Source organism: Enhydra lutris, unplaced genomic scaffold, assembly GCF_002288905.1.
Source record: "Enhydra lutris kenyoni isolate GAN:26980312 unplaced genomic scaffold, ASM228890v2 scaffoldscaffold1, whole genome shotgun sequence".
In the NCBI taxonomy this organism is placed as follows: Eukaryota; Metazoa; Chordata; class Mammalia; order Carnivora; family Mustelidae; genus Enhydra; species Enhydra lutris.
Window position 1 is genome coordinate 102,294,901 of NW_019154085.1, and position 18,566 is coordinate 102,313,466.

At 49.7% G+C, this 18,566-nt stretch overlaps 1 protein-coding gene across 4 annotated transcripts in view; it reads right to left on the reverse strand.

Moving 5' to 3' along the window:
• Positions 1-2,773: 2,773 nt before the first annotated feature.
• Positions 2,774-18,566, reverse strand: part of LOC111141446 (coiled-coil domain containing 93) — an 88,445-nt gene continuing 72,652 nt past the window's right edge. For 3 of the 4 annotated variants that reach the window (XM_022494013.1, XM_022494022.1, XM_022494032.1), the window contains 5 exons: positions 17,146-17,228; positions 16,032-16,069; positions 14,603-14,687; positions 10,104-10,217; positions 2,774-5,616 (listed from right to left, as the gene is read on the reverse strand). In XM_022494013.1, the coding sequence (XP_022349721.1) occupies positions 5,563-5,616; positions 10,104-10,217; positions 14,603-14,687; positions 16,032-16,069; positions 17,146-17,228 (374 nt within the window). In that variant the 3' untranslated portion in view covers positions 2,774-5,562. Of the gene's footprint in view, positions 5,617-10,103; positions 10,218-14,602; positions 14,688-16,031; positions 16,070-17,145; positions 17,229-18,566 lie in introns of those variants that run through there. The other variant, XM_022494041.1, reaches the window with a different exon arrangement.

Genomic DNA, 18,566 nt, shown 5'->3' on the forward strand with positions numbered 1-18,566 from the left:
TTTTGCACCCCCAAAGCCAGAGGAACAGGGGGTGCTGTGACTGTCATGAGAGAGGGGCAAACCAACAGTGGGGAAACTGCTTCACAGTCCACTGCCCCCTTCCCGTCCCTGCTTCCTCTCCCTATAGCTGCTGTCAGAAGAGGCAAGCCCCCTTTCCACTTCCCTATTTCCCCCAAGACCCAAGAAAGGGAGAGGTCAATTATTTTTCCTAAGGAAAGCAGATCTACCAAACATGAATCTTCTAGCATGTTTCTGATTGGTAGAAAATGAAATCAAGTTAAGATTTAAAAACTTTTATTTTTTGAATAGATAATACATGTACATGGTATAAAATTCAAAAGGTACAAAAGGTATACAGTGAAAAGCAATTCCCACCCCTCTTCCCAGAGGCAACCGAAGCCGTCAGGTTCCCGTGTATCCTCCCAGAGTTAGTCCAGGCATACGCCAGAAGATCCGTAGTCAGATGTGCATGTTTGCACCACACACGTGTGTATGCCCATCGACACTCATTTTTCTCCACCCCTCCCCCCTTTTCAAAAACAAACACTAGCATACCAAGAACTTCTTGTCCCCTACTTTACCATGTGCCTTAGGGATCATCCCACGGCAATACATACAGAGTGACTCCGTTCTTCTAAATTTAAGAGCCCGTTGCATGGATTCACCATGATTTTCTTAACCCTTGTCCTACGTTGGTGGTAGTTTCCGACTTTTTGCTATTACAAACAATGCTGCATGAAAATCCCTGTACGTGGGGAAGATTCCTAGAAGTAGCACTGCTGACTTAAGAAGTCTGGGCACTGTTCAGAGATATTGTCCAACCACGGGTCTGCACAGTTCGTACTTCTGCCAACACCGCATCCCAGTGCTGCTCCCCACTTCCTGGTTTCATGTGGCTGAGTCACCTCAACTAGTCAAGTGACCATTAGGTTCATGACATACTTTGAACCAAACAGACTCATGACCTAATAGTCCCTGACACTGGTGTGTTCCCTTTCTCTTTCCCCATCTGGGGAGAAAAAACCCACACGAAAGGTAATTGCTTTGAAAGGTCTGAGACCTCTGACACCTCTGTCGTTCCGACCGTAGAGGCTGGAGTCTGACAAAGACACTCTAGGAGATCCTCATAAGCTGCTGAGTGAAATTGCCCACCTGTATGCAAACGGAGCATCAGTTAGATGCCAAGTTTCATTCTAAACTCTGCTAATACAGGGATACAAAGTCACAATTTGAGAAGCTATTTTATTCCGCCAGGATTTCCTGGCCATTAGCCCGAGCAAGACTCTGGGGAGACTGCATGTTTCCTGCTTTCTCCCACTCTGGGGGGTGGGCACGCAGCAGACTTCACAAGGGACTAAGAGATCAAATAGTAAGTAGCCTGTGCCACCAAGAGAGACAGCGGGGGAAAGTGCAGAATGTGATCGGCGCTGCAGGCCGCCACTGAATGGGTCTATAGCAGATTAGGCCGTCCTGGAAAGCCACTGCCCGTGACCTTGGATGGATGGTGGTCCAGGCAGAGGCAGCAGCAAGGACAACAGCCACGGGCAGGTATGAGCTTGGCACGTCTGAGAAACGAGTATAAGGCTGATGCGGAAAACCCGCAATATTCCCCACAATGTCACATGAGCCATAGGCCAACTACTAGATTCCCTCAAAGCTTCTACACGTTTATCGTGAGGAGAGTGGGGACCATGACAACAGGATTTTTTACATAGTGTTTTTCAGCCCGTCGCCATGTGCTGTTGGAAGAAACGCTCTGGACTTGGGGAAAAGCACTGAGAGAAGGCGTGGGGGGGGGTGGGGGCTCTGAGGATGCCTCACATAAGTTGCCCTACCTGACTATTGCGCGGCCACACAGATGGCCAGCAAGTACCTCACCTTGCTGGGGCTCTTCGCCAGACTGCTGTGTGGTAAGGGCTTGTACCCTGAAGCCAACATCAAACCCAAGGAAAGCATAAAGCGCTTCCTCAACGTTCTTCTCCGAAGCAAGCTTCAAGCCAACTCTGCCTCTCAGGCTCAGGCAAAGTACCTGTTACAGTTTATTGCTCAAATGGCTGCTTCCCTCTACACCGATCATCAGTCACGTGCAGAGAGGGCATGACCAGGACACGCGTGGGGCGCAGGAATCAAGGTGGCCTGCTTTACAGGCCACTGCTTGCGGTCCAAACCTCTGCTGGCAGGCCTGCTCTGGTCACTACAGACGTGATCAGGGCCAGCGACAGTCAGCCTGAGGTCATGGGGATGGCGCTTGGTGAGGTAATAGAGGGCTGCCTGGGGCCATCCCTGTCCTCTGCTCCTGGTTTCAGAGGGCCCCAAGAGCTACACTTAAGCATGTTTCCTGCTGCCCTTTTTTTTTTTTTTTTTAAAGGAGCGCTTCCTCAGCCTGAGAACGGCCTGCTATCTGTCCCAGCCCCTCGGCCTTCTGGTCCTGCTTCAGCAGACACTGGCAGGCCCTGGATACCCACAGAATATGGGCAATGGACCAGAAGCCAGTGAGAACCATACACTCGAGACTCTAACAAGAACTTAGGCCTGACAAACCTGGAATTTGCTCTGTTGAAAAAGGAAACAGAGGGACGCCTGGGTGGCTCAGTTGGTTGGACGACTGCTTTCGGCTCAGGTCATGATCCCGGAGTCCCGGGATCGAGTCCCGCATCGGGCTCCCAACTCCACGGGGAGTCTGCTTCTCCCTCTGACCTTCTCCTCGCTCATGCTCTCTCTCACTGCCTCTCTCTCAAATAAATAAAATATTTAAAAAAAAAAAAAAGGAAACAGACCCCGACATGTCACTTTGGCAGCTTTCTCAAACATTGGACACCTCCCTCTAGCGCAATGAGCTGACCCCAGGGACCCATGAGACCAAACCCAGGCAGAGGACGATAAGGAACATGTCTCAATGTCTCCCCATATACCTCGTGGCCCTCTGGTTTGTACTGCTCAGCAGCTCTGACTTCAGTTTATACCAAGGCAGCCCATGTACTCCACGAGACGTCTGTGTGTCAGGGAGGACGGCGCTCCACCTGAGGCTGGCGGAGAATGCCAGGGTACCTGGACAGCAAGCTTATGGCTCTGACTGAACAGGGGCAACAGAATGCTCCCTGGGGAAGCCTCATTCCTCCAGAAGCACACATTTCATAAAAGTAACTTAAGCATGTTTCCTGCTGCCTTTTTTTTTTTTTTAAACTCCAGAAAAGTCTGTGGGCTTAGCCCAATGCCCAGTCATACTCTGGGTTCACAAGATGTCCGGAAGGAACTCTCCTGAGGGGCTTCTGAAATGAACGGGGCCTTAGGGCATCACATCGGCCTCTAAGGCCTGACTGTAAGGCGTGCTTACGGTCCTAATTCCTCACAAAGACACCATCCACTCTGTGGGTCACCTGTAGCAAACACAGACTTTTCTAATCTGGCTCCTGCAGTCTAATCAAGATGTGTCCAAGGAATGGGAATGAACTTGTCTGTATTAGGCCTTGTGGGTTAAAAGGGGAAAGGAAATCTGATACCTCCCTATAGCAAAACCAAATCAAAATGAAATTCTTTGGAAACACAGCCCAATAAAATGGTTATTAATGGTTATTAATGGTTATAAATGGTTATTAATTAGTGACTTTGGATTAGTCATGCCGTATTTGCCCTGATAGCAGAGGTGGGCTACCGAACCCCAGAATACAACCCACTCTCCTCCCTACCACCTCTGGACAAATAAGACAATTTCATAACGGCTCAAAACAAGGCTAGGGAGTGGGTCCATGAGCTTCTCAACACAAAAACACAGATGTTTCCCCAAACCTGAAATAATTGGCAAACAGCTGCCCCCTCCCCAGCCCTCAGAGGGCCACCTGCTTTCTGGCTGTCGCCGGCTTCAACTTCATGGGGCCGTCTCAAAAATCAACCTGCAGCTGGCAGCAGCCCCGTGGAGCCACTGAGGGGAGACGTACAGGGCCCAGGAAGGGCACACTCGGCACAGGGGAGCACCACCTCGGGCGCTGCTGCTTCCACAGCTCTGGGACCCGGACAGGCCTTGCTGCCCAACCACAGAAACCAGCGCCTGCTGCTAATCCAGCAAGGGATTTTTAAAGGTCTGTGCACATCAGATTTGCTTACTGCACATCTCAGAGAACTAAGAATGGATGTGCTGTTCCTGTGACTGCACTGAACGCCCCAGCTGCCTCCCTGTATAAGCTTCTATGTGTCACGTTCGAGCCCGCTGACTAGCATGCGTGCAAGCACGCAGAATGAAATGCCCACCTCGTGCCAGGGTTCACTGGACACGGCCGGGCTGCCGGATCCCTGACAGCCACAAAAGGAGGGGCTTCCCATCTGGTCCTGACTGCTCATTTCTGGAGGACAGAGTCTACTGCTCTGCCTGCCTTCAAGCCCCCGCCTCCCCTGGTCCTGAAGGCTGGTCCCAGCCGGCCTTTCCTGCAGACAGGCCCCTCCACTCCTTGCCCAACAAGCACGCTTGTACTCTCCCTGCACCCTTTCAAGTTGCTAATTACAGTCATATTTATCCAAAGGCCTTCCCACCTATCTCCGCCTGTTAAAATGCAACTCCCCGTTCTGCTCTAGTCCCAGTACTACCTCCCCCATGAAGTCTCCTGGATCTCTGTGCGCCTCACTGTTCTTCCTCCTCCGATGCCCTCTGCTTTTTGCTCACAGCATTTATCGCACAATGCCCAGAGCCCAGTGGATGGTGTCTCATCTCTGTGCTTGGCCCAGGACCTGTCCAGACATGGAGCTCCTGGCATGTGTGCCTAATGAAGAGGGGGGGCACCACGTCTGGCTGGGACTCACGTGAGAAACAGGGCATATTAAGGTGTCCTTCTTGTTTACGGGGTCCTCAATATGAGGCCCCTGTTTTCAATTTTTGGTGAAATAAACTCGAGTCATGTGTAAGAATTCAGCCACTGAGCTTTCATTCTTGCGACTACACCATTAAGACTGCTGGCTGGCACCTCGAGGAGCCAGAACAAAAGGCACCAAGGGTAAGCAAAGGGCCCACATGACCATACTCACGTGGGCTGGTCATTCAGCTAAAAGCCTTCGCTTACTAAAAAAAAAAAAGAACCAAAAAACTTCAGGTGACTGAGCTGAGCTCTGGGTCAAATGGGCTGTTTCTGCTCCCTGGGCCACTTGCTGGCTGCCCAAGGCACAGGGCCTGGATTTTATACTTCTGTCTCCCTCAGTGCCTACTTCCTCAATGGTTGCTCAATTAACATCTGCTGAACAAGTAAATTCCTTTTTATTCAGAGTCCACACAGATACAGGTACCTTCGTATGTGCAATGTTACTGGAGAAATTCAAGCTGACCCGACACAGAACAGATACTGCCCGCATTTCTTCATAGGATGACGGGGGTTCTCCAAGCCACCGCGTCTGCACCATCTGATTCCGTCAACAACAGAGAGATGAAATGGAAGCAAATGGGAGAAAGAAAATATCCTGGTGCTGCGATCATGGCCCCTGCAACTCTCTACTGTAGTGCCCAGAACTATCTTCACCATCTTGCAGTTGATAAATGGCGTTAAAAAAATATCGACGACATACGGTGATGTCTGGGAATCTTCAGGAGGCCTTGGCTCTCATCTTGGACAGCAGCACCTCATTCTTGCGGCCCTCCTGGAGAGGAAACAGAGAATGTGTCCATTAGCTTTCCCTAGTCCCCGGAGACACAGCAACGGGCCGACTAGACCGGGCCCTGTGCACGCTGCCACAAGCACTGCGGAGCAGCTGGAATGGGTTCACCTGGCCTCTGGTGCCAAAATTACTGTAATGACAAGTGGCTTCTGGACTGTCAGACCGAGAGCGGGTGAGGATTAGGCACTGTCCTTCCAAAAGACTTCATGGAGCCCCTGTAGCCCTCAAGGGGCCAGAAGCAGCCAGCAGACACTTAAGCGCCAATCCTGGACCACTGTGGTAAGGAAGGAAGGGGAAGGTACTCGGAGCCCGCAGCTGAAGGACTGATGAAAGGCAAACCTAGTTCACACAGCAAGCAGAGCACATGGCCAAGTTCTCACCCTGACAACAGCGAAGACTGGGCACATCCTTAGCGTTAAGAAAACAAACTCACTGAAGACTGGGAGAGAGACATGCACCGAGGGACCCTCCTCTTTTACAAATAAGCTGTATGAGATCCATGACTGCATGTACTGAGGGAGGTCCCTGGTCCCAGGCCCTGTGTGTGGAACTTGATGTCACCTCTGCATCACTCTGTATCTGCCTTTTCAAACATGACCGAGAGCTGCTCACTACACATGCTCCTTCCCTCTTGTTCCCACTGGCCTTGACAGCTCAGGACACCTCCATCTGCTGGCAATCACTGTCCCCTCCATCCTTGGGTCCCATCACCGGAGCTGGCTTTAAACTGAGAAGTGAACATGGCAGCAGGAAGGGCCTGGAGAGGCAAGCTGGAAGGGCCCGGCCTGAGAGTGAGGCCAGGCGTCCAGAAGCCACGCTCCCCTGGAGAGGCCCTTAGTGTGGAAGAAATTCTTCCACCCTTGAGCCCTCTGCATCCAAGACCCCCAAAGTCAACATTTCCATCTCCCCGGACCTAGCTAGGTGCTCCCAGCTCTCTGCAGGCCCTTGGTTCTTTCTGGCAGTATTGTAGCTCATGGCTGCAGGGACCCTGTTTTTACTAAGTGCCAGTTCACGTGCAGGTACTTAGCCTTCTCCTCAGGGCTGGGCTCTGGGCTGGGGGGTAAGGCTGAATTACCGTCAGAAGCAAGGCACTCTGACACTTTCTGACTGCAGGTTCTTGGAGGGGGAGGCAGTTCACTGGTCCTGCGGTGCGGGAAGAGAAAGACCTTTAGTAACATTTGTTTTACTAGAGAAGAAAGTCTTCCTCTTTAAAAGGAGTTATTGAAAATAAAATAAAATGAGTTACTGAGATTTGCTTGGGGAGAAAAGCTTTAGCCAAAAACAAGGTGCTGGTGTGTTGGTAAAGATGGAAGAAAAGATGGAAGACTCTCTCTACTTCTGTGTATTTTTTGAAAATTTCCGTAATAAAAAAGATAAAACAACAAAGCCATGAATAAATACATTCAGCTGTCACCCACTTTCACTTCTAAATGAGGCAAAACAACTCAGCAGTGTCTGCTGCACGTAGCGTCCTCAGCAGGGGCCAGGGTACGCACAAGACGCCGACATGATGCCGGGACATCTCAGGACAGGTGTCCTCCCGTCACGTGCTATGTGTGAGCACTGATGAAGTCTCATGCAATCTACTGGAGGCCTTTGGGGAAGCTACAGAATGATACTGTCCATCTGTTCAAAGCAAATGCAGAAAGGGTCCTTTAGGCATTTCCTTCCAGAAGAGAAGGGAAACAACCTCCTTGCCTGTTTCTCTCCTACTGAAGACCGCATGTGGCCCACCACGTGCCGGACATGGAACGTCAGCCCCCTCGAAACTCTGTACTCAAAGTCAGCTTCATGAAAAAGCACGGCCTGCATTCGTCAGTGCGAGGCTAGAATTTAAAGCTCGCTTTGGTGACCTTAAGAGAGACTGTGGTTTAGAGACATGGCTAATTAATGTGACACAGCAGCTGAAGAGACTTCAGAGTATGTGTTGTTCCCTGGCAGACTTGCTGTCAGCAAACCCGGCTGCGACGAGCAAGCCCATGGAGACTCAGACATCACTGATGTCTGTAACCAGTGTCCCGACGCCAGAGGAGGCTGGGGCTCAGGATGAGGGGGCGCCATCTCGGCTCAGTGAGCATGCAGGACACAAACCCACTGACGGGCACGACGGAGGTGGCCAGGGCCGGGCTCTGGATGCTGCGGTTGTGCTCTGCGTGCGGCTGCTGGCACGAGCACCAGAGACTGGGAAATGGTGGGCACGGAGAACCCAGCAGAGAAGACCAGGCAGGCAGGGGAGAGGCAAGGACAGTGAGCAGAACAGAGAGGGTTCCGGAAGAAGAGCCTGACACGAAGGTTTGCTCCTTCGCACGGATCTTCCACCACACAGGAGATCTTATCAGGCAACTGCCCTCTTGTGAAAGAGCAGCACCGCCCGGGCTGAAGGAGCAGGGTGGAAACCAGGGAGCTGCAAGCCTCCGCTGCCTCTTCTTCCTCAAGCTGTGGCAGCCCCAAGAGGGGCCATGTCACCTCAGACGAGCGGGTGGAAGAAGTTCAAGATTTCAGAACACTGACACGCAGTTGCTAATTTTAAATCTTTGCCAAGTGAAAAGTTAAAAAAGAAAAAAGTAGTAAATACTATCACTTTCATGTCAAAAACCAAGAAAACAGGCTGTTTTTTTGTTTTTTAAAGGTGAGTCCCTTAAATGAAATCTATTTAGTTGTCTGAAGAACATACACTCCCCTTCCTCTTTTTACCCTGACTTGTTCTGGATGGAGGAAAACGGCACAGGCAGGCACACGGTCTGGGGGTCTCAGCGGCTTGGAGGTACCCCCTCGTGCCCCCTGGTGCAAGAGGCTCTGTGCCCACAGAGACAGGAACACAGAAAGTCTGATGCTTACTGTCCCTGAAGGAACCGCTGCCTTTGGAGGTCATCTCAGTCCTGAGAGCGTGGAGTACGAGAATGAGCTTGTCCATTTTGCTTTTATGTGCTTTGATTTGGACAGCTTATACTTACCCTCCTCAACTTATCTGTTTTCTGTTTCTGTTGTCAAAAGGGAAGTGCTGGCTTGCCCAAGCAACATTTCATTCCTCCCTGCTGGGCCTTTTCTCTTTCTGAATTATTTGCATTAAAGGGGAAAAAAAAGTTCTGCTGGGGAGCAGTGAGTCCTGTTTGATCCCTCAGCTCACTCATTAGCCCTTCCAAAACTTCAGCTCCAGCCCCTACTAACCACACGGGGCTCCTAGACCCTGAGCACTTCACCCAGTCACTCTCCCAGCTGCCCAGACTTAGGTCTCCTGCTGCACCCATGGCCAAGTCCACACCCAAGAGAGACCTTCCCTGACCGCACCATCTCTGTTAGTGCCCCTACCTCCAGCCAAAACTGAAGTTAGTTATTTGTTACTACTTGTTTACTGGGATTTGTGTTTTCTAGCTTGCTATCTGTCTCCCCAACCACAACATTAAGCTTCTTGACACAGGGAGTGGGTCTGTTTAACAACCTGATATATCCCCAGAGGCATGGAAGGAGCTGGAAGAACATTTATGGAAAGTGTGAAAGATTTTGAAATGTCTGTGGGTTGTGGCCCCCAAAAGTTAAATTTAAAAAAAGGAAAGGAGAGGTAGAAAAGGAAAAATTGGGAAGGAGAAACAAATTTTTAAAAATGTACAGAAATAAAATTTTTGGTATAAAAAGATCGTACTTTTTATTCTGCAGACCCAACACCAGGATACATACAAGCTACACCTCTAGCTGTCTATATTCAGCAATCTCGACACTCCCTGAAATCACATGGATTTGAGTTAGAAAGGAGGAAGGAATTCCTGAAAATGAAGTTGCTGATACCCCAGTAAATGACAACATGAAGTCTCCTTTCTGGAAAATCTCGTAAGAAAAGGGCAAACACTTCTCTTTCTGAGCCCATGGAGCATGGTCCATTCCCAAATGCAGGGAGAGAAGATGGAGACAAAATTCAGCTGAGTGTTGGACATCATAGGAGGCAGACAGAGTGCTAGACGCCTTTATCCCTCATGTGACCCAGCAGAACCACCGACGAGGAAACAGGTGTGAGGGGATTTAGCCACTGCCCAAGTGCACAGCTGGTAAGTGCTAAAGGCAGGGTTCGAACCCAAGCCTGCCAAGCTCAAAGTTCACTCTTCCCACAGGCTTCTCAAGGTCCCTCTCCCACCTCGGATGGGACGAAGGAAAGTTCCAGATCTGAAAGTGTAATGAATGCTGTTTCCAGGTGGCCTATGAAGCTATCTTCTTATGGGTTTAATATGCTTACTAAACGTTAGGGGAATGAAAATGAAGACGTGATATCTCTCAGAACGTTCGAGACTTGAGAATGGGCCAGCGAACCACACAGTCCTGAACTAGCTAGATGCGGTACTTCACTGTGGGATCACACAGCTGTGGCCCATCCCCAGACCAGTGGGGAACCAGGCAACCGCTCTGGTTTTTCAAGGCTCGTCTTGAGACATACACAACCCCTCCACAGACTTCTGTGGCTGGCCCCATCTCCGCCTTACCTCCTTGAACTCCTTCACAGTCTTAAAGTACAGCCTCTGCTTTTCTAACAGTTCCAAGTACTGGTCGTTCAACTGGTCTCTTCGCATCTTGTTCTCTTGCTTCTTCTTTTCCATCTGTGGAAATAGTTTGGGAAATGGGGAGGAAGGGGCACATTGTGACCAAGGGCTGCTGGCAACACTCAGAAGGCAACTATTACCAATATCTTCACGGACTTCCTTCCAGTATTTCTCTTTCTGCACACCACTTCTGAGACTGACCTATTTATTTGGGTGAAATTACATAGAAGCTTCTCTCATTTCTTCAGCAATTCTATTACTGGGCACTAACTGTCCCATTTGCGTGTGTGTGTGTGTGTGTCTACAATTTCACAATCAACGGCCTGGTGCTTCTCAACCAGGGGCTATTCTGGCCCCTGAAGGGCATGAGGTAGTGTCTGGGGATGGATTAGGTAGCCACAGCTGAGAGGAGAGGGTCCACTAGGAGCCAGGGATGCCGCTAAACCTTCTACAATGTGCAGCCCAGCCCTCACACACGACAAGGTATCATCTGGTCCAAAATGTTAACTGTGCTGAGGCTGAGGAACCCCTATGTAAATAACTGAGTCTGCTTTCATGCATTATTTCCATACATTTTCATAGTATTTCCATGCTATTATACACTTTCTTACAATCAAAACCTAAAAAACTCAAGGCACCTGGGTGGCTCAGTGGGTTAAAGCATCTGCCTTCAGCTCAGGTCATGATCCCAGGATCCTGGGATCGAGCCCTGCATCGGGCTCTCTGCTCAGCAGGAAGCCTGCTTGTCTTCGGCTCTCTCTCTGCCTGCCTCTCTGCCTACTTGTGATCTCTGTCTGTCAAATAAATAAATAAAATCTTAAAAAAAAAAACAACCTAAAAAACTCTAAGAATAGTCCCAATCTTACTGCTATTTTACCCATTTTTCTATTGGTGGAAAATTTAGGGTGTTTCCAGGACAGTGACCTCATAAATACAGGATGCATTTGGGTTAGAGACTTTCCTAAGGTACCTAACAGCTTAATATTTGAACAAATATTGCGTGTTCACCCTGAGGACTAAATGTGGTGGTGACGAGGTCATGTCACTGCTCCCGTGGAGGGTGTGAGCTAGAGGGGCTGATGCTAACCACGCATCTCGCACAATGAGTTCTGTGTGCAAAGTCCTATTCGTGATCACCATTGTGAAGACAGTGACAGGGCTGCAGGACAGAGAGGTGGGTGGGTGCACGGCCTCTTCAGGCTGGAGGGTCAGGGAGGGCTCTCTGAGGAGATGACATTTGGGCAGAGTCGGCGGTGGTATGTGCATGATTTCCAGCAGCGAGCGAGGGCGTCGCGGATGGCGAGGGCAGAAAGCTGTGGAGGCAGCTGGTGCCTGGCTCACAGCAGGTGCTCACGAGTGCGTTGGACGGACTCACTGGCCTCTGATGCCTGAGCAGGGCTTCTGAGGTACGCATTGGAAGGGACTGCCCAGTAAATTCAGGTTAAAGCTTCACTGGCTGCACGGGATCCCAGGCATCCCCAGGCCCATCACCTGGTGAACTGCAACCCGGTGTCCCCAAAGCCTATCCCAACCACAGAGCCACTGATCTGCCTGGACCACTCCTGACCATGTGTCCAGCTCCTAAGTCACCTGGTGACCTGATCCTGAGCCCCCTGTCCTACACTCACTGTGTATCCCTGGACAGGTTATTTCATCTTTCGGAATGACAGGTATCCTAGTAGCAAAATAAGGATATTATCACCTAGATCACAGGTCACAAGGTACAGATGATATTAACTGTGACGTGAACGACACATCACTCGGTTCACAGTAGCTCTTCAACAGAGACTAGGTTTTGTCTTCACACCGACACCCAGAATGTGAGTGGTAACAAGCAGATCGAGCCCCCTCACCCTCAGAATCAGGAGATGACTCTTAGGTCTGAGTTTTATTTTCACACTGTCCTAGTAGCCCGCCCCCCAGGCACACTGTTCCCACTCCTTGCTCACCCCCACACCCGAGGTCAGGAGCCCCAGATTCATCTGCTGAGCATCTGCTCCCAGGATTCACCTCCTCAGGATGAGGTGCAAATGCCTTCCAGCGGGGCGCCTGGGCGACTCAGTCATTAAGTGTTTGCCTTCGGCTTGGGTCATGATCCCAGGGAATGGGGATCGAGCCCTGCTTTGGGCTCCTTGCTCTGCGGGAAGCCCGCTTCTCCCTCTCCCTCTGCTTGCCACTCCCCCTGCTTGTGCTCTCTCTCTGTCAAATACATAAAATCTTTAAAAAAAATAAAATGCCTTACACTACGTGACTCTCTCTTCACTCAGGAGCCCCTCCGTGTACCATGCACTGTTGCGTGTACACACTGCTGGTCTATGGTCCACTCTGTGTACATCCCATAGCCACCGATTCTGGGAGTGTGTGTGCTCCATGAGGACACAGACTCCCTGCCACATACACTCTGAGCAGGAGCCACTGTGGCATCCATAAAGGGAGTGCTATGGTTTTTAAAACAAATACATCAAAAGACATGCATTCAAACGCATGCTGTTCTGCAAAGACAGCCTTCCTGCATTTGAAGTGCCAGCCAATATTCAAACCTGACCGGGAACCCTCTTTGAGAACTGCCTTTGCAGTCAGCTGAATGAATTCACTCACTCAGCAAACAGTTCTTGAAAGCCCACCATGGGTCAGGTGCCGGGCTCGCCACTGGTGATGCACACATGAAGAAGAGAGCCCTCTCTGCCCGTGGGCATGCCCCCCATCTCATACCCCACCACCTAGCTGGGGAGGCAGATGCACAGAGCAGCCTCTTCCACCGGTCAGCACTGAGGTACCAACAGCATGAAGCCTGGGGGAGAATGGAGATGATGAATGGATCAAATCCGCTTCCTTCCCTAGGAAGGCATCTCCTGGTAAACAGGAAGGGAAGCCAAGGGGAAAGAAACAAACCTCAAATCGATTGCCCGTGTTCTTTACTATGGACAAGAACAGCTCTGCAGGTTGCCAGGTGGCTCAGTGGCTTGAGCCGCTGCCTCCTGATTTCAGCTCAGGTTATGATCTCAGGGTTGTGAGATGGAGCCCCATATCAGTCTCTGTGCTGGGGTGGAACCTGCTTAAGATTCTTTCTCTCTCTCCCTGACCCCCACTCAGCAGCTCTCTTAAATTCTCAAAAAAAAAAAAAAAAAAAAAAAAGAGCCACTCCCTAAGGAGGAGCATGACGGCATGATGGCAGGGAGGAAAGGCCTGCCACGCTGTGATCTTGTTAAAGGCTTGTGGTCGGCTGGGCTCTCTGTGCTCCTCCTCTATTACACCCTACCTAGCTCATCAAGAAGGGACCGTCCTGACTTGGGTTTGTGTACCCGTGCAAGGCAGACCAGGTGCTGCCTCACAACTGCTTTCATTTTTGGGGCCGAATAGTTTTGTCACTAGTGGTAATTTTATTTTTCCTCCACTGACATCATTTTATTGAAGTCACTAATGGGGAGATTAGTTTTTTTCTAGAGGGGAAGGGATATAAAGAGCTTCTGCCCTTAGTTCATCTCTTGTGAGATGAGATTATAGGCAGCGTGAAGGTTTGCCATCTGTGTGTGGGTTTTTACGATGACAAGTACCACAGACACTCTTTTCTTTGTGTGTCTGAATTCTGGCGTCACTCCCAATATCACTCTGTCCAAGCTCAAGATAGCAGGTGCCCTGAGTCCCCAGAAGGTCACACGGCCATGCCTGAGGACCATTCCAGTGTGATCCATGTTTTTAAAGGGATCAAAAGTAAGAGATTTGGGAGTATTAGTGAGTTCTCGTCTGGTTATAACAGCAGAAAATTGTGGCTACGTCTGATTTCCAGACAGTCATCAAATTCTTACTGCTGTCAAAATGGCCCAAGTGCAGAGCCACAGACTGATAAAAATTCCATGCTGGCCCCAGACTGAATGATTCTCTGTAAAGCTATCTCTGGAACTCTCACAATGCTTACTGATACCGCTCTTCTCTTCTGAGGCATAACATCCTCTCACTTCAGAATTCAGTTTGGTAATTATTTGCATTTTTTATAGAGGATTCCTGAAAACTAAAATGCTCTCAGGATCCTAAGGAATGAATCTCTAATGGCAGAATTAAAGGAACCAAAGATCCAGTGAGGAAGAGACTGTGAGCAAGAGAAGACAACGCTGGTGAAAGTTGCTTTCCCCACCTATACAACGGGGGTAACACTACTCACTTAGGAACCTTCTAGGAGGACTAGCACCAGGCTTGGCCCATAGTGGGTGTTCAATCCATGGGGCTACTGTTAAGAGCTGCCTTTAAATCACCAGCCTGTGGAGCTGGCACTGCCCACTGCAGGGTCGGAGGCATGCTGGGCACGCACGCTGTGGACACTGAAGGTGGGTCTTCAGGACTGGGAGCACATTTTCAAGACAAGCAGAAGAGGCCTGCTCTTCCCAAGACCTTTTCTGAAACCAGGATGAGATCCCAGCTGCACTACAGAAAACGAGCCCTCTCACCTTCATTCTGCTCTGCTTAATTCCTTCTACGATCTGTTCCATCTGACGTAAAAACTGGTCCCGGGCAGTAGGGGAGGCCATGGCTCTGGAAGGAACAATCAGCAGAGTGAGGAACAGAATGCGGGACACTGAGGAAGGGGGAGGCATCGAGTCCAAGGCAGTTAGGAATTCTAACCTCCGAGGAAGGCGCGACAATTAGCCTCATCTCATAACTGAATATTAATCTTTTCTCACTTTCTCTACAAATTGCTTAAGTAATATGTATTTACGTAAAGTAAAACAAAATGTTATTAAAATCAACAAAAACATTTCTTACTTTGATGATGACATACACTGCCTAAAAAATGATTTCCATTTAGTTTTTAGAAATCTGAGGATTTGGAGGCACTGCTCCAGACTGGTAGACCTCTTCTGAGATTTTCCTAAATACACGGTCAGGAAACCTGGTCCTGTTTCTTAAGGCAGCAGCTAAATGAGTGGATTTCCTGGTGTCCTGAAACTGTCCCCTTCACTTCCTGTTCTGCGCTGGGAATGGCACCACAAGGATCCAAGCCCACAGACACAAGGACTGAGAATTCTTCCACAGGATGGCTGACAGAGCAGAGCTCATCACGGCACCATCGAACACTGCAGTGTCTCTCAATTATCAGGAAATAATGAGGAAGTCACCATTTTTAGAAATGTCACAGGGCTATAAGTCACTAACTGAATCTGAATCTTATCAGGGAGCTGTGATTTTTAGTTAGAAATGAAGCTTAAGATCTAGAGTTCGTAATCCATTCAGATCTTAGTTACCGGTCACCTGCCAGGGGCTAAGAGAGGTTTGTGCTGGAAGCAAAAGGAGCCTGCTGTATAGACAGCAAGCCCTGGGCTGCTGTACGGTGAGCAGACCACTGGGCACGCATGAGGGCTGGTATGACTTGGGTGCAGGTGGGTCTTGCCATATAGTTCTTGGGGAAAAAGAATTCCTATCTGAATAAAGTTATTTAGAAGATGCACAGTGACCTAAAAGCAAAATCTATCATTAGATTTAAAAATCTTTTAAAAAATTATATTATTTCATTATCTAGATTGTGAAGCATCTCTATGTGCTCAAGAACTAATGGTATTGATCAAATCTTAACAAGACAAAAAAAAAAAAAAATAAACAGAGATTACACTAGTGAGGCACAAATTACTTGGAAGTTACTTTTTTCCCAAGATATTCCTTGGTGTTTCTCAAACTCCCTCTAACATCACGGTATTTTTGCAAGAACCCCGAGACCGTGTAAAGCAGGACACGGGTGCACTTCGCAGTAGGGGTGAAAGCGTAAAAACCACCTGCTAGCCCCGTCTCCCCCCTTGTTCTTGCTACCGCAGGGAGGTGAGCAGAATGCACCGTGCAGGGTACACCCGGGTACTGATGGGAAGGAGGGCTGCCAGTACTTACTGTGAGAAGTTCTCATGAATTGAGTTCAGCAGGCTGATCTGAGGAGGAAAGGAAAAGAAAAAGGAAAACCTATAAGCAAAAGGAGGTAAGAGCCTGCCATGTGCCCGTCACTGTGGAAGACCCCAGATATAGAGAAAAACAGAACTCAATGCCCCTCCTCAGAAGTGTCCTCTAGGAAGACAGAGATTGATCTGATTTGGCTGACAATAGCCCAGAAAGGGGACACTAATTACACAGGCCTCCATTTGGGGCCATGTGAAAGATGCACCTGTGATATGGTTCTTACTGAGGGGTAATCAGTGTGGGTTGGCCCAGTGATGAAATGGAAACAGATTCTGCCGACCTGGAGGTGAGGGGTGGGCAGGACTAGTATGTGCCTGGCGTCACCAGATGCAAGGACCTTCACCGTCATTTCCCATTCTGTCTCCGTCACATTCATACAAAGCAGGTGCAATGCCCTTTTTACAGAAAAACCCCTAAACTTGTCCAACTTGAAAGCGCATACACTCGCCACTGTGCTATGCTGCTCCTGTGAAGACCACATTGTTCCTTTTCTTCTTCCTTCAACTACAGCTGCACACCCTGCCGGCCTGCTCCAGTCATCTGCTGCTGGATGGGAGGGAGCCCCGAGTCATGAGTGGATTTACGCCGAGCATCGGAGTGATGCGGAGGGCGGAGTCAGTGTCTGGGGCAGCTTCTTCATTCTTGGCGAACGGTGATGACGAAATAGCTAGTTTCCCCGCATCAACTCGAATAAGCCCACCATCCCCATTTTATTTTGCTGCTTCCTCCCTTCCTTTAAAACTCAAACGTAACTTTTGCCAAGCCGGGCTCCCTCCCTGTGAGCCTCTTGTGTTTGTTTCTAGATGTCATTTCTCATAGGGCACCACGAAACCGCGCTCCACCAGTTCCACGTGGGCCCAGGTGCGCGTGCAACGTTAGCTCTGAGGTGACCCTTCCGCTCTAACTTTGTGACCCAGCATGGGGCGCACAGCGGGCTCTCCTTCCACTTATGCTGACGGCCTCCTGCTCAGTTCATCTGACCTTCCAGGGGTCAATAGCCCTGGTCTCTGATCATCTGATGAAGTTATTTTCTTTTCATACAGGTTCTTACCTCTTTTTCCAAATACACCTTTTTATCATCCAGGGTATTATACAAAGTGAAGAACTGCTTGGTTTCTTTGTGCACTGCTGAAACTGTAAATGCAAAGAAATCGACACACAAATAAGAAAATGGATCAGAACACTCCTAAGCACCCCCGCCCCAGGAAGCCCGCCCACAGGAGCCCGGTGTGCTCAGGTGTCTGTGCGGAAGCCGCAGTGCACACCAGCCTGTGCAGAGCTGCCAAGGGCGAGGGAGCCGGCCTCTTGTGACTGGCCCAACTGGGACAAGGGGCTAGAGGAACCTGGCAGAACCTGGGACAGGCGGGCTTCTCAGGTAAGGTGTCCGGGTCGGGCAGGGGGAAGTGGCAAGGATGAGGAAACCCATGACACCTCCTCCTGTCATGTGGCTTCCCTTCCTTCCCACATCGCTCATGAGCAGGACCCGTAACATCTGCTCCTTTTTGTAATCCCTATGCTTAGCAGGGGCCTATACAGCAGGGCCCCGCAAAATATCTACAGGATGAATGACATGCCTAACCCAGGGCAGCATATGTACCTGGTAAGTATGAATATTCTTCCCATTTCTGTGCATATGACTAGGGGGGAAGGTCTTATTTACCAGGCTCCCAGCACCCTCTCCTGTAGCATGACTCTGCACCTCTGTCCGCCTCATGTTCTTCACTCTTCCCTACAGAATGACTTAGGAGGAAAGCACCAAATTCCAGGACTGGGACTGGGCCGTATTCACCAGAGGACGAGGTCAATGGGAGGAAGGGTTCCGGCCCCAGCTCATCCTCCTGCTTTGTGGCTGGGTGCTTGGGTGGCCCCCACGTGGCTCTGAGCCCATGTGCCATGTGCCTTCCTCATTGCTCTGAGTTCTCTTAGCAATCCATGACCTGGATTGACAATCAGGCTTTGGGCCTAACCTGAGCCCTCCAACGTAGCTGGAACCAAAGATCCCGACGTTTAACGGTGATCAGGCACTGGCCAGATGACAGTGGGGTCTGTCTCCCCAGGGGCTCTTGCTCCTTGAACACAGGTTCCCTCTGGAGCAGCACAAGTCAGGGGAGGAGAGAGAGGCACAGCAGGCCGTGGGCACTGGTGGTTTCCCTGGGTGACTGCCACTAACACTTAACCCTGAATCTTTAAGCAAACTAGCCAAATTTTAATTTTATCACTCAGTGATAGCTGTGTCCTCCCACAGCAGGGTGGGGACTGGCGATGCTGTTGTACACGTTTGGTAACAGAAATAAATAACCCAATACAAGTGTTCTGAGGCAACAGTTAAAAACGTTCCCAATATCGAAATGTCTAATTTGTAACAAAATCACTATATGAACTACTCAGCATAAAATACGATTCTTTTTTTTTAAGATTTTATTTATTTATTTGACAGACAGAGATCACAAGTAGGCAGAGAGGCAGGCAGAG